The 19,911-nt window shown below is 42.0% G+C and overlaps 1 protein-coding gene across 1 annotated transcript; it reads right to left on the reverse strand.

Moving 5' to 3' along the window:
• Positions 1-2,475: 2,475 nt before the first annotated feature.
• On the reverse strand, positions 2,476-15,648 carry LOC308318621 (RNA cytidine acetyltransferase-like; the record flags this gene model as incomplete). The annotated part of the gene is made up of 11 exons (XM_080768237.1): positions 2,476-2,537; positions 6,333-6,406; positions 6,554-6,614; positions 7,528-7,635; positions 10,039-10,135; positions 10,331-10,379; positions 10,642-10,775; positions 12,499-12,658; positions 15,166-15,287; positions 15,441-15,525; positions 15,623-15,648. Coding segments are annotated over 10 exons (843 nt in total). The 3' UTR covers positions 2,476-2,537; positions 6,333-6,405.
• Positions 15,649-19,911: the final 4,263 nt, after the last annotated feature.

A 19,911-nucleotide genomic window follows, 5' to 3' on the forward strand; every position in this document is an offset into this window, starting at 1 on the left:
ATGACGAAATGACAAAAACGATGGGTTATAGCCCATGTTTTTTAAATTTTGTAAAAAAAAAAAGTTAGCCTCGTTTCTCATCATTTTGGACCATGGGCTGTAGCCCATATCGTACGGCATACTATAGCGCGCCGTTTTTCATCATTTTTGAGGATTTGAAAAAAATGACGAAATGACAAAAACGATGGGTTATAGCCCATGTTTTTGAAATTTTGAAAAAAAAAGTTAGCCTCGTTTCTCATCATTTTGGACCATGGGCTATAGCCCATATCGTACGGCATACTATAGCGCGCCGTTTTTCATCATTTTTGAGGATTTGAAAAAAATGACAAAATGACAAAAACGATGGGTTATAGCCCATGTTTTTTGAAATTTTGGAAAAAAAAGTTAGCCTCGTTTCTCATCATTTTGGACCATGGGCTATAGCCCATATCGTACGGCATACTATAGCGCGCCGTTTTTCATCATTTTTGAGGATTTGACAAAAATGAAAAAATGAAAAAAACGATGGGTTATAGCCCATGTTTTTTGAAATTTTGAAAAAAAAAGTTATCCTCGTTTCTCATCATTTTGGACCATGGGCTATAGCCTATATCGTACGGCATACTATAGCGCGCCGTTTTTCATCATTTTTGATGATTTGACAAAAATGAAAAAAAAAAAAAAAACGATGGGTTATAGCCCATGTTTTTTGAATTTTTGAAAAAAAAAGTTAGCCTCGTTTCTCATCATTTTGGACCATGGGCTATAGCCTATATCGTACGGCATACTATAGCGCGCCGTTTTTCATCATTTTTGATGATTTGACAAAAATGACAAAATGACAAAAACGATGGGTTATAGCCCATGTTTTTTGAAATTTTGAAAAAAAAAGTTAGCCTCGTTTCTCATCATTTTGGACCATGGGCTATAGCCCATATCGTACAGCATACTATAGCGCGCCGTTTTTCATCATTTTTGAGGATTTGAAAAAAATGACGAAATGACAAAAACGATGGGTTATAGCCCATGTTTTTTTAAATTTTGAATAAAAAAGTTAGCCTCGTTTCTCATCATTTTGGACCATGGGCTATAGCCCATATCGTACGGCATACTATAGCGCGCCGTTTTTCATCATTTTTGAGGATTTGAAAAAAATGACGAAATGACAAAAACGATGGGTTATAGCCCATGTTTTTGAAATTTTGAAAAAAAAAGTTAGCCTCGTTTCTCATCATTTTGGACCATGGGCTATAGCCCATATCGTACGGCATACTATAGCGCGCCGTTTTTCATCATTTTTGAGGATTTGAAAAAAATGACAAAATGACAAAAACGATGGGTTATAGCCCATGTTTTTTGAAATTTTGAAAAAAAAAGTTAGCCTCGTTTCTCATCATTTTGGACCATGGGCTATAGCCCATATCGTACGGCATACTATAGCGCGCCGTTTTTCATCATTTTTGAGGATTTGAAAAAAATGACAAAATGACAAAAACGATGGGTTATAGCCCATGTTTTTGAAATTTTGAAAAAAGAAGTTAGCCTCGTTTCTCATCATTTTGGACCATGGGCTGTACAAGGAAACAGGGATGTCAGACTGGAAGAGCTTGCACAGTTTAATTCTTCCGATTATTCTCTCAACATGGACTCGAAGGTGTGCAATCTCCTGGGTTTTATTAACATCTCCTGCTGGCATCTGGCTCTGTTTTGAGAGGAAGGGTGGGCGATACAGTTGACAGTCAACAATCAAAAATCCCTTGTCTGCCATCACAGCCATATCCTTTGTCAGCAGGTCTTGGAGGCCTGACTGCTTAAACAGCTCTTTGTCACTGATGGAGCCAGCATACAGGTCTGAGATGAAGGTGACTGCTCCATGAGGTGCCATGCCAATCAGGCCCTTCAGGGTGGAATGTGACTTGTAGGATGAGAACATCTCACTCTGAAGAGACAAGCTTTATGGCTGTTGGCATCTCAGCTCTGTGCAGTCGATAATCACCTACAAAATGAAGTAACATCATAAATGGTTTTTCTAGGTCAAAGTGATGCAGAGAAAACAGTTCTCAGGTTTTAACAATGTCTGGAGAGATACATTGATCTGCCCATGCTCACACAACATTAAGACTACGCTGCCCTTCCCAATGTATGAATGAATTAATCATTGTAAGCGCTTTGAGTAGGCACGTAGTGCATAGAAAAGCGCTATAAAAATGCAATTCATTATTATTATTATTACTGACAGCTACTGACCACCCTATGTGCGCTGTGGACCCCCTTTCCATCTAGTCTAGACTAATGCAAGTGATTGCGTTTACCTGTGTATCAGCGTATTTGCTCTCCCTGAACTCCCTCGGCAACACAGCCTGAACTTCCTCTTGGGACATCCACATTTTCAGTGAGCCCAGCAGAAAGTACAGGTAATATGTCCACGTTGTTATGATCCGGCTGACCGTTGATGGGTGGATCCCGAAACGATCTACCAGGTCAACTTCTGTGGACCCCAACGCCAGGTACATGAGGAAAAGGAAGAATTCATCCCACGGAAGCAGAGCATGTCTCTGAAAGAGAATGTACAAAATATAGACAATTATGTCTAGTGTGTTTTACACACTACACATACAACACACTACGTCTGGTTGGTACTCCACAGTCCCCTCTGGTAGTTGCGCTTGTTGCTCTGTCACCACTGTCCCTTCGACCTATGAACTGTTTCAGTGGTGCAAGTCCATGATCTTAAAAATGAGACAAGCATCTGCAAAATGTTTAAATCTGTCAAAATTAAGTAACTTTTGAACTATAGCAATGGTGGTAACGTTTGGGCTTTTGGTCAAGTGTTCTTGATGTCTGTTTGTACAGTGATTTTAAAGTTGTCTGGTTTAGATACATGCAGTGTGTTACACCTCCCTTCTTAAAGAAAAGACGGTTGGTCCATAATGTTTGAGGCAATAAAGTCCAATAACAGGCACAATCGTTGGCTGAAAAATATGTGTGCTCAAAATATCAAAATAGGCACATAGCATGAATCATTTGGACAGTGCATTATAAGTAGCCTACCTGTTGGGAAAAGATGTGCAACCTTAGAGTAGCCTATACTCACTAAGTGAAAATACTCTAACTTTCACTTTTTTCTCTCTGTGTTGAGATGAGCCTTTCAGAGCCATCTAATAGAAGAGTTAGGACATCGAGGGGTCAGAAACCCAGCGCTGTTCATGCAGCCTGAACTGAGACAAGTTGGAGTTGGAAATACATTGTTTTCAACGAGGGCGCCGGGCGATGCAAATAAGAGCTATTGTAAGCATGTGTGCAACATGACAACTGTTTTAAAGTATTGTACAGTAACAAACTAAAGTCTCTGTAATGTTTATGTTGTATGATTACTACAAAACTATCTAAAATAAAGGGATTTAAGAGCATTAAAGCTGGTCTGTTGCCCTGAGTTCAATGCATTTCTTCCAGTCCAGGACTTGTCGGAATTAGTTGAACTTGTCCCCATTCTCAATAGAAGTCTATGTAGGAGAGCCTCCATTGGACTGGAGCCAAAAACTGTCAAGTGTGTCTCTCACACACACACACACACACACACACACACACACACACACACACACACACACACACACACACACACACACACACATTTGAAATGTTTATTTATGTCCACATAATGAGAAGTACAGGAATACCTTGTACAAAGGACATAAACACTGCCAGTTACAACGTGCATGGACGGCAAAGCATCGTTACATACAGTTGAGCTGACATGTCGGACACAGGGCAGCAGACATAAATCATGGATGAAAGAAACAGCGCCTCCTCCAAATTGAGCGGCTTCCTATAATGGCTGAAACTGAGCAGTACCTCTGAGCTAACTGCTTGGCTCTCCTTTTGGAAAGGCCGGCCATTTGTAAGCCCCTCACAACCAACTTATGCACATGCCCTAGGCTGCCAAAGATAAAAACTAAAAGTTTACATCTGTAGCCTGTAGCTGTGAGATGGTGATGTATTCCCATGCTTTTGTTCTTGCTTAATGTAAGTCGCTCTGGATTAAGAGCGTCTGCTAAATGCCTAAATTGTAAATTGTCTGCATTAGCTGCTGATACTTCAGCACTTTGGTTAGAAAGGCTTCTTCCAGGCTATAGTCAAAGGTACAGCCGACCTTGAGAATGAACACCTCTCTATGGTTTTCATTTACAACAATGACATCAGGGGTGTTAGCTGAAATGTTAGAGAACACAGAATCATCATTAAACAGGTTTAACATCCTCGGCTTCACAGTAGAATGCTTATAAAGCATGATGGAGGACCTGAAAATGGAAGAGATGTCTTTCGATATCAAATCCACTATTCTGTCATGCCTACATATGTAAAGGCCCCTGTAAACATGGCAACCATTTAAGATGTGGGACATGGTTTCAGCTATTTGTTCATGGCCATGATGGATACAGTGAGGAGCATGATTGAGAGATTAAGTTTAGAAGGTAGAACCTGTAATCTCACTTTCAGGGTTACACACACACACACACACACACACACACACACACACACACACACACACACACACACACACACACACACACACACACACACACACACACACACACAAACACAAACACACACACACACACACACACACACACACACACACACACACACACACACACACACACACACAGACACACCAACAGCTACACAGGTGAGACCATGCATACAGAACTAAACAGATTGCCGATAATTAATTATATTTAATTGGCTCCATTTGGTAAATGATGCCGAGGCTCTGACATCACAGAACGCATCGTTCATGAACAATATATATTATATTATATATATATTGATTTATTTCATTCAAATGCAGTTGATTATCACCTGTTTTGTTGCACATAGCAATGTAAACTATATGATTGGATGATGTCTGGTTACAGATGTAAGGGTCCATTTGGTTCCATGTGTTACACTTTTTTTCCCAAAATTTCTAAAAACATGGGCTATAACCAATCGTTTTTTTCCTTTTTTTCCTTTTTTTCAAATCCTCAAAAATGATGAAAAACGGCGTGCTATAGTATGCCGTACGATATGGGCTATAGCCCATGGTCCAAAAGGATGAGAAACGAGGATAACTTTTTTTTCAAAATTAAAAAAAACATGGGCTATAACCCATCGTTTTTAAAAAAAAATTCAAATCCTCAAAAATGATGAAAAACGGCGTGCTAACGGTGCTATAGTATGCCGTACGATATGGGCTATAGCCCATGGTCCAAAATGATGAGAAACGAGGATAACTTTTTTTTCAAAAAACAAAACAAAACATGGGCTATAACCCATCGTTTTTTTAATTTTTTTCAAATCCTCAAAAATGATGAAAAACGGCGTGCTATAGTATGCCGTACGATATGGGCTATAGCCCATGGTCCAAAATGATGAGAAACGAGGATAACTTTTTTTTCAAAATTTCAAAAAACATGGGCTATAGCCCATCGTTTTTTTTTTGTTTCACTCCTCCTCATCACCACGGATCTTGTACCTGAAATAAAAAAAATACACACAAACGTAAACAAACATTACAACTACAAAATAACATTCTCCTGTTTGTCAATGTTTGAGTGGTGCAACCACTCCCTTACGGAGCTATGTGTGTGGCTGGCTGCATGGCTGGGTGTCTGGGTATGAGCACGAAAATAGTTCGACATGGTTGTTTTTCGTGTGGGGTAACTGTCATCTCTCAACCGTTTCGGACGAGGGGCGTAAATGTTCCATTACTACATTGCTGATGTAAAACTGATCTCTCTTTAGGAGCGTTAATATTCTAAACGAGGTGCATGATGAAGTCAGACATTAGGACGGAGCATCAGCGTTATGATCAATCTGCGCGGAGGCAGCGTAGATTGAGTGGTGCTAGCTGTGTGTGTGTGTGTGTGTATGTATGCATACGTACGTGTATGTATGTATGTATGTGTACGTATATGTGTATGTTGTATGTATGTGTACGTACAGTAGGTGTCTGCGCTGCAACATCTAAAGTGGCCAGTAGAGCACACACAGAGGCCAGGGAGTACAGTACAGTACAGTACAGTACAGTACAGTATCGTATAGAACCCAATAGATCCTATTAGAAGTCAATAGATCCTATTGGAACCCAGTAGAAAGTCAATAGATCCTATTGGAAGTAGTAGAAGTCAATAGAACCCATTATAAGTCAACATATAGGGTGCAGTACCCCAATAGAACCCATTCCTCCATACTCACTGATCCAGGTCCAACTCTTTAACCCAACAGAACCCATATCTCATCCCTCCATACTCACTGATCCAGGTCCATTAGAACCCAATAGAACCCATATACCATTCCTCCATACTCACTGATCCAGGTCCAACTCTTTCACTTTCTCTACATCCTGCTTGTGCTTCTCATCAAACTCCTTGGCGGCTTCATTCTGACGAGGAAAAGTCATATTACGTTAGTAATCATTTCTCAAAGAACAAACACAAGGTACAGTATGTATATTAAGTATTGCTGGAAAAAAAGGAAAGTTAAATAGTTACATTTCATTTGAAAAGAGAGAGGTTATAAAGCTGCGTACCAGATCATCACTGAGGCTTCGGACGGTGGGCTCCATGCTGACATCTTTACAAGATCTTTTTCTGAAAGATTTGAGGCACATTTTAACGATTTTTCAAAAATAGCAGACCTACAAGTTCATAGTGCGCCACTCGGTGGCGCGCTATGAGCTTGTATAGATCTGCTATTTTTCAATAGCTAAATTATAACATAATGTTTAAAACACCAAAAGGGGTTCCCGCCCAAAAGGGGTTCCCACCCAAAATGGGTAAATTCTTCCTCCCTACTATAGTGTGTGCTGACCATATAAGAGGAGTTCCTCCCTGTCCCCAGTGAGCCCCTGGGGTAACAAAAAAACCAACCCCTATAGTTTCGGTTTTGGTGGCAGGTGAGAAAGCCTTCGTCCAATCAGGATGAGAGGGGCCCCTTCCTCCAATCATGATCAAGTGGGGTGCAGGTGCTGTTGGCTTGTTGCACTCCCCCTCCCCCCCACTGTAGAGCGTGTGCATGTGCACATCTTGTTACCGGGGCGGACCGGGGGGTGTTCCAAATCACTGAATGCCCCTTTAACCCATTCTGTGCGGGAACCCCTTTTGGTGTTTTAAGCATTATGTTATACTTAATCATTACATAATTATTGTACCATGTAGATTAGTCATGTAATATGCACTTTCTTTCTTTTAACTGCAATGATGAGCCTGCACAAACAAGAATTTCACCCATGTTACTTGTAATGTGATGTGACAATAAAGTTTGTTTCTGATTTAGTTTTAGTCATATATGTCTTTTGAATGCAGTTTAGTTTGTCATATGAAATGCTTTAGTGTTAATGATAGGTATTTCGGTACGTCGTTGTTTGTGAATAATTCTATCATGTGCCAGATGTCCAGAATGTGTGTGTGTGTGTGTGTGTGTGTGTGTGTGTGTGTGTGTGTGTGTGTGTGTGTGTGTGTGTGTGTGTGTGTGTGTGTGTGTGCGTGCGTGCATTGCTCTTACTGGTGCTCTCCTCCTTGGTGTTGCGGTTCTGCAGGAGGTTCAGGGCCAGGCTGGGACTGAAGCTGCTGAACTGGTAGGACAGCAGAGACAGGAACCGCCGACGGAAGTCTGGAGGGAGGAGAAGAAATGAAAACCATGTATGACTCCTCTGTTAACTCCACTATACAGTCTGGATGGAGGAGGAGAAATGAAAACCATGTAACGACTCCTCTGTGAACACCACTATATACAGTCTGGAGGGAGGAGGAGAAATGAAAACCATGTAACGACTCCTCTGTGAACACCACTATATACAGTCTGGAGGGAGGAGGAGAAATGAAAACCATGTAACGACTCCTCTGTGAACACCACTATACAGTCTGGATGGAGGAGGAGAAATGAAAACCATGTAACGACTCCTCTGTTATATATACATCCATGTCATGTAACTCAACTGCACTATAGTTAGTCATTGTTAAAATCGCTTATTAGGTTGGTCATTCTTTTTTTTCTTCAATGGGCTCTATGCACACGGAATAACTATCCCTACTTCCTTCACAGGTAAAATAAAATGACCCGTAAAGATCGATTTAGTTCTATTTGTACACTCTCAGAGTTACAGGGCCATACAGGGCCATTTGGAACCCATTGGGACTGGTGTAGCAGAGTGTTTCCAAACATGCACAATAGCAGCACCCTGACTCTGTTTGACCAGAATGGAACAGAGCCTTCATTAGCATCATTAACCCTGACTCTGTGTCACACTCTGTACTGAGTGCAGGTAGAATATGCCATAGGTACTGGAATTAGTCCTCAAAAAGTCACAGAAAAAAACCCCAGGTACTCAAAAATACTCCCAAGAAATACTCAAAATACTCAAAAATACTCAAAATACTCCAAAGTTACTGAAAACGTTTTCCACTTAGTTGGAATATATTCAAAAGTATTGACAAAGTCAGTGGTGCAATCAAATTGCTTTTATTCACCTCAATAGTGTCCAGTGAGAAAAATGGAGGTAGTTTCCGTCAAACAAAGTACACCTAAACTGGCCAGGTGGGCTACAGGTCTTCTCTCTCCAGGATCAGCCCTTCAATGACTCCTGGGCAGTGGCAGGTTTCCTGCTTATAAAGGCCAGGCCCCTCCCACTACTAGACCAATCCATCCCTGTCTGAAACTTAAGTTACATCCCAGTCTAGCCCATGTCCAAAGACAATATATAACTCCCAAAATGGTACAAATGCCATGTAGTCTAACAATAACAATATTGACCATATTACTCAAACAAGTATTCAGATAATAACAATAATCTTCTCTTTAACAAAACCCCACAGTTGGTATGGTCCACTCATGGACCAATCATATAAGGCCCCCTCCATATAAGGCCGCCTGAGTCACTCCTTGGTGCTTTGCCTCTGCCCAGAAGTCAGGGAATACTGTGGTAAAACAAAGAAACAAAAGTCATACCCTTGATACACACAATAGTGAATAATAAAGAAAATTAACAATACATGTGGACAACAGCACAGGAACAATGTTAAACCAGTTTTCGTGTGTGCACTCACCAAACTAATGAACAGGGCCCTGGCTATTGTGTCATGGTGTATTGTAGTGGAGTGTTATAAGTGTGATCATTGTGATGTGCTGTTAGTGGCAGGGTGAACTGCCACACTCTGTTTCACCAGAATGGAACAGAGCCTTCATTAGTATCATTAACCCTGACTCTATTTGACCAGAATGGAACAGAGCCTTCATTAGCATCGTTAACCCTGACTCTGTTTGACCAGAATGGAACAGAGCCTTCATTAGTAGCCTATCATTGGTAACACCTGTGAAGCAGTGTTGTTTTAGTCGACTAATACAAAGACAATTTTCGACTACCTTTTTTCACTGACGAAAACTAAATAGAAACTAAATTAAAACTAAAACAAAAACTAAGACAAAATGTATTGACAATTTCGTCAACAAATATAAACTAGACTAAAATGTTAGGAAGGGACTAGTGGACAAGAGATCCAGTGTAAGTCATTCTACACTCTGTTTGCATGCTGAAAATAGCCGATCTACAAGCTCACAACTCGTCGCAGCACGACACGTTGTGAGCTTGTAGATCGGCTATTTTCAGCCAAATCAGTCAAATCAGTCATTACGACGGCATCAAGGCCCGCCAAAATACATTTTAGTTGACTAAATCAACTGTAGATTTAGTCGACTAAAATTGCATGACATTTAGTCGACTAAAACTAGACAAAGACTAAAACATTCCAGGTGAATAAAATGTTATTGAAACTAAATGAAAACTATTCAAGAGACTATGACTAAAACTAAAATCAAAATTTGCTGCCAAAAACAAGTTACACTGCTGTGAAGGAAGTAGGGAAGGGGCCCAAGTTCTTTTCAACATGTGTGTGCATAATTTACAGCCCATTAAATCTGCAAAAGGTGATTTTGAATGTGAGGTATTTAGTTTTATTTTACAGACACATCTTAGGCGTGGACAAATCCAATGTGGAAGCAACCTAGAAGAGAGCTCACCTTTCCAGAAGGCAGACAGCCACTGGCCTTCCTCCGACCCCTGAGACGTGTTCAACTCTTTCAGCATCACACACGAGTGTTCCCCCGTCAGGTCATTCTGCACACGCACGCACGCACACACGCACGCACGCACGCACGCACGCACGCACGCACGCACGCACGCACACACACACACACACACACACACACAGTAAATCACATCAATACACAATGCAACACATCATCAATAAATAATGTAAAAACAAAACAAAACAAGAAAACCGTTCATGAAGACAAGTCATGTTCCACTTACTGGTGTCTGTCTCAAATAGACAGGGGTGAAGCCAGCCCTTTTCCAGAACCTGCCATGTTGAACAAAAATAGATTGTTAAGGAGATATTGTTGTTAGGTTCCCCTGGGGGAACCACTGCTTTCCTCCACAGGGGAGGAGGAGCCAAACAAACACTCACTTGAGCAGCTGCGAGGTGAGGCCGTAGGAGACTCCCAGGTAGTCTCTCTATGGCCCTCTCTAAGCCCAAACACTCACTTGAGCAGCTGCGAGGTGAGGCCGTAGGAGACTCCCAGGTAGTCTCTCTATGGCCCTCTCTAAGCCCAAACACTCACTTGAGCAGCTGCGAGGTGAGGCCGTAGGAGACACCCAGGTAGTCCAGTCTCTCTGCTCGTCTCTCGCTCAGCTTCAGCAGTAGGGGAGGCAGTTCTTTCCTGGGAGCCACCACCTCTTCCAGGAGACTGACCGCCTGACGGGAGAGGAAACACGTACCATCCATCACTTAACGTCTGGCAAGCAGCACTACCCGTACTACCCAGACCCTTTCTTTTTTTGACCTGTGCGACCCAAAGTGAAGCGAATGAAGCAACTGGAAAGAAATATATCTTCATGTCTGAATGCATCGACACGATATTGAAAACACCATTTTGATAAATAGATTAGAGAAATGGGTAGAACTACGGGGGGACTGCATTAAAATGGTCTGCCTCCCACCTGTCTAACAGGAGTGCTGCTGTGGCCATAAATGATCATGTCTCTTCCTCTGCACAGTTAAAACATGGCGTGCCCCAAGGTTCAATTCTTGGTCCCATTTTATTTTCTTTATACATGCTTCCACTTGGTGTTTTAATCAGTAATTTTAATCAAGTGTCTTACCACTGTTATGCTGACGACACCCAGCTGTATTTTTCTTTTAAATCCTCTGATCATAGCAAATTGTCTATTTAAAAAAAATGTCTGTCTTCCATTAAAGACTGGATGGCAGAAAGTTTTCTCCAATTAAACCCGGACAAAACTGAAGTCCTTATCATAGGCCCAGATATTATATGCAATGACATAAAGCAGTCCCTGGGTCCTTCACAACACACTTCACAAAAGTGTAAAAAAAAACCTAGGAGTGTTATTTGACCAGCAAATTAATTTTGAGCCACAAAAGTGGTTCAAACCTGTTTCTTTCAGCTTAGAAACATTTCCAAAATCAAGTCGCTTTTAACCCCTCGAGATCTGGAACAATTTATTCATGCTTTTATTTCTTCCCGGCTGGACTATTGCAACTCATTATTCACCACCCTCAGTCGCTCTTCAATACATCGCCTCCAGTTGGTGCAGAATACAGCTGCCAGACTTTTAACGAACACTTTTAGAAGGTCTCATATCACCCCGGTCCTTGCTGCTTTACACTGGCTTCCAATTGACTGCAGAATTGTTTTAAAAATTTTATTAATCACTTTTAAAGCTCTCCATGGGCTGTCTCCCAGGTACATAACTGAACTTTTAGTCCCCATATCAAATGTGAGAACTCTGAGGTCTTCACTCTTCAGGTAAAGACCTGCTCAAAGTTCCCAACACAAGACTGAGAACAAAAGGCGATAGAGCTTTTGAAGTTGTAGCCCCTTCCCTATGGAATGAATTTCCCCTTTCCCTAAGGAGGGCAGAATCTGTCGAGGCGTTCAAAAAGCTGTTAAAAACCCATTTGTTTCAAAAGCACTTTTGTCTGTAATATTGTCTATATGGTACTGTATGTTTATATATATATATATTTGTATTATTACTCTGTCATTGTGTTTTCGTTTTATTGTTGATCTATGTGTTGCTCTTGTTTTATTTCATTTTATTTATTGTACAGCACCTTGTGACATTTGTTTTGAAAGGCGATTTATAAATAAAATGTACCTTACCTTACCTTACCTTAAAATCCCAATCGCCCGGTTCACCGTCTTTTCTATTAGTAACGCCCGACGCCCAAGACGAAGTTTTATCCAAAAGACAAAGTTTATTGATATGAAAACCGATCACATTGCATTGCTCCACAGCCTGAGAGCGCCTGTTGTGCAATCCTCGAAAATGTTCCCCCCCTGTTTAGCCGAGAACGAAAATCTTAAAACGTTAATAACTCGCAATCTAAATCATCCCGTCCAATTCTAAGAAAAGATCCTGTGTTAGACAGCCTACATAAACATGGTGGTGGTTACCTCACTGCTCACGGTGGTGATCCCACTGTTGGCGTGAGCGTTCTCGTCCTCCGTGGGGAACCTGCCCTCATAGTATACTGCAACGCCTGGAGAGCTCTGGAGCCGTAACCCATCTGTTGGTCCAGGTTGCACACCGTTACATACATGAATGCCATAAGCACTGAGGACACACACCACACAACACACACAGCTTACCCCCTGGTAGTCAGGATTGACAGCGATTCGGACCACTCTCGCTCCAGACAAACCAGCAAACTCGGGGTCATGGAACTGCAGACAGAGAGAGAGAGAGAGAGAGAGGGGGGGGGGGTTACAATGTGAGGAGTGACATGGAGACTCAACACATCTTAACTGTCTGTTATCTAATGTAATCCTGGGCGCTACACTCCCTCTGCCAACCTGGGGAGAGCAACGGACTGACCTCATGCTTTCTTCACGGCATGAGGAGTCCAAGCCGCTTCTTTTCACCTGACAGGGGGGAGTTTCCCCGGTTGGTCGTAGAGCGTGGAAAGAACACGTTATTCCAACTAGTTCCTTTCCCCTCTATCAGGCTCCCCGGCTGGCCAGGGGGAGGTAGTTTAGAGACCAGGATTACTGCATGTTTTTTGTGAGCATACCTAGTACCTACCCTAGGGGACACGGGGAGAACATGTGAGCATACCTACCCTAGGGGACACGGGGAGAACATGTGAGGGTACCTACCCTAGGGGACACAGGGAGAACATGTGAGGGTATACCCTTTGGGACACGGGGAGAACATGTGAGGGTACCTACCCTAGGGGACACGGGGAGAACATGCAATTCAATTCAATTCAAAGGGCTTTATTGGCACGAGAAAACATACGTTTACATTGCCAAAGCAGAAAGAACAATACAACAATACAGCAATACAATCAAAACAAAAATTATGTACTTTGAAGGTCAGAATCTTCAATAGATCAACTTCTGTGTACCAAGATAACTCGATGCAGGTATAGTGCAGGAATATACACAATTATTAGTCTTTAGGGTGGTTGTGTTCCATTTGATATCCTTCTCCTATCACAGCAACTCACAAATCTTGCTGCTGTGTTTGCACATTGTTGTACTTCGCCCAGCAGATATGGGAGTTTTTTGTCATTGGTCATGTTTTCAAAATCTCCGTGTGTGGTTGTAATCTGTGGGAAGTATGTGTCTCTGATGTCTTGGTACAATGGGCAGATGGTTAGGAAGTGTAGCTCGGTTTCCACTTCGTTTAGTGTGCAGTGGGTGCATAGTCTGTCTTCTCTCGGGATACAGGTCTGCCTATGACGGCCTTTCTCGATCGCGAGACTGTGCTCACTGAGTCTGTACCTAGTTAAGATTTTTCTTTGTTTTGGGTCGGTCACGGTGCTCAGGTATTCTGCCACTGTGTATTCTCTGTTTAGGGCCAGATAGCATTCTAGTTTACTCTGCTTTTGTGTTGCTTCTTTCCAATGTGTCAGATAGTTTTCCCTTTGCTGTTTTATAATTTGGTTTAGTCCAATGGGTTTTCTATCTCGTGGCTCTGTTTGTGTTTGTGCCCGGAGTTCCAGGGCCAGCTGGCTGAGGGGGCATCTCTCTAGAGTTTCACTGTGTGTGAGTGCCTTGTTATGGAGTGCATCTAGGTCACTTTCTTTTAGGTGGTTGTAGAACTTAAGTGCTCTCTTTTTTATTTTGATTATGAGTGGGTATCGTCCTAATTCTGCCCTGCATGCATTATTTGGTGTTTTTCGCTGGGTACGGAGAATGGATTTGCAGAATTCTGTGTGTAGGGTCTCGGTTTGGTGTTTATCCCATTTTTCCAGGTCATGGTTTGCTAATGGTCCCCAGATCTCGCAACCATAGAGGGAAATTGGTTCTATCACCGAGTCCAGTATTTTAAGCCAGGTTTTAATTGGGATGTCTATTTTGATGTTTCTTTTTGATGGCATAGAATGCCCTTCTTGCCTTGTCTCTCAGGTCCTTTACAGCTTGGTTGTAGTTCCCTGTGCTGCTGATGTTTAGGCCAAGGTAGGTATAGTTTTTAGTTTGTTCTAGTGGGATTGTATTTAGGAAAAATTGGTGGTTTTGGCGGCTGGGCCTTTTTTGAAATATCATGATTTTAGTCTTGGTTAGGTTCACTGTCAGGGCCCATGTCTGGGAGAATTTGTGTAGGAGATCAAGTTGCTGCTGTAGTCCTTCCTTGGTTGGGGACAGCAGCAGCAGGTCATCTGCGTAAAGTAAGCATTTGATTTCTGTGTTTGCCAAGGGGATGCCTGGAGCTGTAGACTGTTCTAACGTTTTTGCTAATTCGTTGATATATATGTTGAAGAGTGTTGGACTCAGGCTGCATCCCTGTCTAACACCACGGCTCTGGGGGAAAAAGTCTGTGTGCTTTTCGCCTATTCTAACTGCGCATTTGTTGTTGGTGTACATTGATTTTATGATGTCATAGGTTTTTCCCCCAATGCCACTTTCCAACAGTTTGTACATCAGACCCTCATGCCAAATTGAATCGAATGCTTTTTTGAAGTCGACAAAGCAGGAGAAAATTTTGCTTTTGTTTTTGTTTATTTGGTTGTCAATTAGGGTGTTGAGAGTGTAAATGTGGTCTGTTGTGCGATATTTTGGTAGAAAGCCAATTTGTGATTTGCTCAGGACGTTGCTTTCTGTGAGGAAATTGCAAACTCCACACAGAAGGCGAGTACCTGTTCTGATATGGTCCAGGGGATGAGGTCACCAGAAGCCTTCTTTCCTCTAGACAGACTGTTGAGGATGGACTGACGAGAGATTTCACCCTCAAGACAAACCTGACAAGAACAAAAAAAAGAAAGGAAAATGTTAGGGGTAGGACGATTCACTTACCTCCCGATTCGATCTCGCCGATTCGATTCATATTGAGATTCTTAAATTACGATTCAATATTGTGATTTTTCCCCCACGTTACACACAGAGCATATTACCTGCACCACCGCTAGGACCTCTGGCAGGGAGTTCTGTGTGGGGGGACGGGGCGTCTGACAGCATCTGGAGGTCGTTGGGGGAATTCTGGAAGCAGAGAGAGCACATGATGTGGTCAGACAGGCAGACAAGACCCGACAGACAGACAGACAGACAGACAGACAGACAGACAGACAAGACAGACATCACCTTCAAGGTGTAGTTGGACATCATATACATTTGTTGCAGCTTTCCAGACCGTATAAATAACAATTTACAATTTAGGCATTTAGCAGACGCTCTTGATCCAGAGCGACTTACATTTCAGCAAGAACAAAAGCATGTCATACATCACATATATAAAAAGTAGTTGTGAATCGTGTATAAACTAAGAAAGTAACAGTGGAGTATCTATGTCAACTATACATACTATACTATATTATATATTATACAATATACATGTGTAGGCTACTATAAAGTGCTATGACTATACATAAAATGCAATTCTAGTGCTGTCTACGTAACAAGCTATAAGTCTGTCTAAAATACTATCTAAGTCAACATAAAATGCTATCTAATTTTATTCATTCATTTCATGACGACAGTAAAATGACGTTACAGTAGCCTTTAATTGTTTTAAAATGTTAGTGTTATAGTAGGCCTATAGAGTAAAACATAATTTAAAAAAGCAAAGTAACTTATGGGGGCAAATTAATCGCAATATTTCTTATTTCTGTGATTTCTTCTACCTGTGAAGCACTTTACAATTTCAAAACCGGCATGAGTATTATTCTACGATATCAACTAAATAATCTGTAGATGAGGGGGGAAAAAAGTTAGCAGAGGATGGTTTCGATCCATCGACCTCTGGGTTATGGGCCCAGCACGCTTCCGCTGCGCCACTCTGCTGTCCGGGTATGCACTCTGACGGACTTGTGCTATATAGCTCGTAATCAGCTACATAGCTCGTCACGATTAGGTTGGGTTCTTCTAAGAATAACTTCTTCGTAGTTCGTACTTCGTAGTCGTTCTAAGTATTTCATTTTTTTGTACATTGACAATAGATTGCTTGCTTGGTCCGCAGAAAAATATTCAAATACATTTGCGTCTATGCATTAATGCATTTGAAGATCGCCAAATGGCGGAGCAAGTTGCAACCACACGCTACGCGCTTTTTGGAAATGTTGTACGATGGTCGATGGACACATAGTCTTAATAAGTGTATACAGGTAGGCTATATATGGCTATATGCCAGACAGGTTACCTCAGAGTAGGAGTGTAGGAGCTAGAAAAATACTGACTGATCATTAAGATCAACCGTCTATTTTGCAGAGGCTAATTTCAATACGGTTGTTTTACCACATGGGGGCAGCATGTGCAAACAGTGGAGATGTTATGTGAAATTGAAACAGATATTTATTTTTTGTGTGTTGTGACCTTAAAAGTCCCACATAAATAGATAGTAAATGTCAGCATATGGCCTAATCCAAATGAAACTTTTGTATAGTGGAGAAATGGCCAACGCATAATTTGAACATTTAGTTAAATCATAGTGACAGTTATAGTGCCGCCAACTGTCACTCTAATTTTAAATGTGTGAATGAATATATAAAGACCTACCTCTCTTTCCTTTACCCCATGAATACAAAACTGTTCACTCAATAGGCTACACAGAGTCACAGACTTGACTTCTTCTTATTTTCATAGTAACAGAATGAAGTTCAGTGTGAAATGGGGACAGTGTTAATGAAAAGTGTGTGTGTGTGTGTGTGTGTGTGTGTGTGTGTGTGTGTGTGTGTGTGTGTGTGTGTGTGTGTGTGTGTGTGTGTGTGTGTGTGTGTGTGTGTGTGTCACAGGCCTGCCCTCATCCATGTGAACTCCGCCAATCCCTCTTACTACAAAAGCATTTTAAAGTAATGCCAATAAATCTCTCAAACTCATTGTTAGGAGCCTAAAAACAACAAGGAATAACCCATTCTTTGCTATCAGTGTCATTTATCTGATATATGAATGTGCTCTTTATATTTCCACAAGTTTTTCTATTTTAATTGATACAGCACATCAACAAACAATAGGTCTTATCAACAATGCACACAGCCAAAATAAGCATGAAATACATTACTCCATCCTAAGTTATTGTTAGCTCATAAAGATGAGCCTTTGGTGGAATGTCACCTTGAAGTAATGTATGTCAACTTCTACAGCCGTTCTCTGTCTGGAATGGACAGCCTGTCAGGCTTCACAAAAGGCATCTGATGAGGAGGGTGAACAACTGGTGTCACTGGTTTGGAAAAGGAAAAACAGCAACACAACCATTTTTATGACCCCACGCTTGTCCATTTGCAGCAGGCCCAAGGGGAGAGATGCACACAGGGGGCGAGACACTCGGCATGATCTAGGGAGGAGGCAATAAGCTGGTCTTACTGCCCGGGGGAGTCGCAGACTGTCTCTGGCGGTGAGATTTATGTGTTGCAATTCCAGGTGCTGTTATGATGGAGAGGGAGAGATGTCAAGTCGTCAAGGGTGATAAGGAGGAGTGCAAGGACTTGTTTTGCACTTAAAAGTCAGACTGTTTTACATTTGTGGGTTGTACATCACCTATTCTGACTGCTTGTTACAGCAAAATGACAGGGTGGTTTTGGGTGTCCCAATAGGTCGTGACTTGTTATGGCACGCATTTTATGCAGGTGAAATGGTTATGTAGGCTGTATGTTGGAGTCCATTAAGAGTTTAAGACCGGTTAGTGAATGATGAGAAAAAGGCTTTATTGGTAGTGCTGATGCTACTTACTGTTCTTCTGAAAGAAGTCAAATAAATATAATATAAGTAAATTATTATACATTTACCAATGTACAGCATGGAATCTTATTTAACTTTTGAGTATCTGTTAAGTCTATCAAAAATGTAGTACATTTGCATAAGCACACACTTCAAAACTTGACCGAGAGCATAAAGCAAAATCATCAGGCACTGGTTTGAGCACAAATGAAAGGCCACCCAAATATTAATGCACAATGAAAGACCTTGAGTATACATCTCTAATATTAAAGTATATGATACTAAAATTGACTGCCAATGCCACCCACCATGTTAGATGGACATAGGGTGGTTTCTCCAATGTCCCAGTCGCTGACAGATCTGCCACAAGGCACCAGGTCTAGACCACATTGCCCAGTCTGGGCGGCAGGTCAGTGGGAACGCACCTTGGCAGCACTGGCTCTGCGTCACAGCCTTCGGACGGATGGTGCCAGGCCGGGCTGGGACCCTTGACAGGGCGACGTTCCCGCGATGGACAGGCGCCTGATTTACGTTGTGGCTCCAGACCGTGGGGTGGGGGTTGAAGGAGCTGTAGCTCCCACTGCACAGCTGACCCCTCCTGGTTGGGGGTCATCCATCGGGGCTAGAGGTGGGTGGGGTGGGTGCGCCAAATGGATGTCTGAGAAAGACTCGTTTGGTCATCCCAAGAGACTAGCTGCCTCCACTGGGCCCCCTGGTCAGCTGCAGGGTTTGTGTAACATGTGTGTAGAGAGAGCGGCCTGTTAAACACATTTAAATTAAGCTCCCGCTAAAAACAACAACTGTTAAATTTAAATGGGTTTTAATGGTAAACCAGAAGACCTGGCAGAAAAGTTAGGATTTGACATTAAGGGAAAAGCAGACACCATAGGTGCCACATTCTTAGGCCAAAACCACACCTATGATTCGCCATGCAAGTAGTTGCATTGGTGTGACACCGTTTTGTTGCAAGGAGTTGCGGTTTAGGCCTTAAGAGCCTGCAATCTTTGTCATTCAGTTGTGTTTCTAGCAGAGTTATAGCCACAATGAATAGAAGACACATTGAAATCAGACCTCATTAAGATTTAAAAAACTACAGAATAGGTTTCAAAAGCTCCCATGCTGATCTGGTCATTAGGCTACTCTGTAGCTGGTTTCATGATGTGAGGAAAAACAAGTGTTGAATTTAAGATCATGGTAATAGGCTATTAAGACTTTTAATTGGAAACCTTTTTTCACCCTCTCTCTCTTTCTCTCTCTCTCTCTCTCTCTCTCTCTCTCTCTCTCTCTCTCTCTCTCTCTCTCTCTCTCTCTCTCTCTCTCTCTCTCTCTCTCTCTCTCTCTCTCTCTCACCACACTGGCAACTAATGAAACTGGTGAATGGAGGGCTTTAAAGGGCTGGAACAAAGGTAGAGATAGGGAGAAGACATTATCCTTGTGCGGGCGAATTAGTTACACTCAGTAGTCTTCAGTAGTATTCAAAGTGCAGGAAAAAAAAGGGAAAAAAAGCTGCAGTCGGATTAAAAGAAAAGTCCACACAGGTGGGTCGGTTGCTGCAAAGAGGAGGGGGGTCACATGACAGGACGTTACCTCGCTTGATAAACAACAGCCGGGGCCCACAGGAAGAAGGAAGGGAGTTATTTTATAGGGGGAATTAACTGGCTCTCCACATCAGGTATTCATTATTACAAATCTCCCAGGTGTGCCGTACAAGCAAGT

This window comes from Protomyctophum bolini, assembly GCF_963924005.1.
Source record: "Protomyctophum bolini genome assembly, chromosome: 7".
Taxonomy (NCBI): Eukaryota; Metazoa; Chordata; class Actinopteri; order Myctophiformes; family Myctophidae; genus Protomyctophum; species Protomyctophum bolini.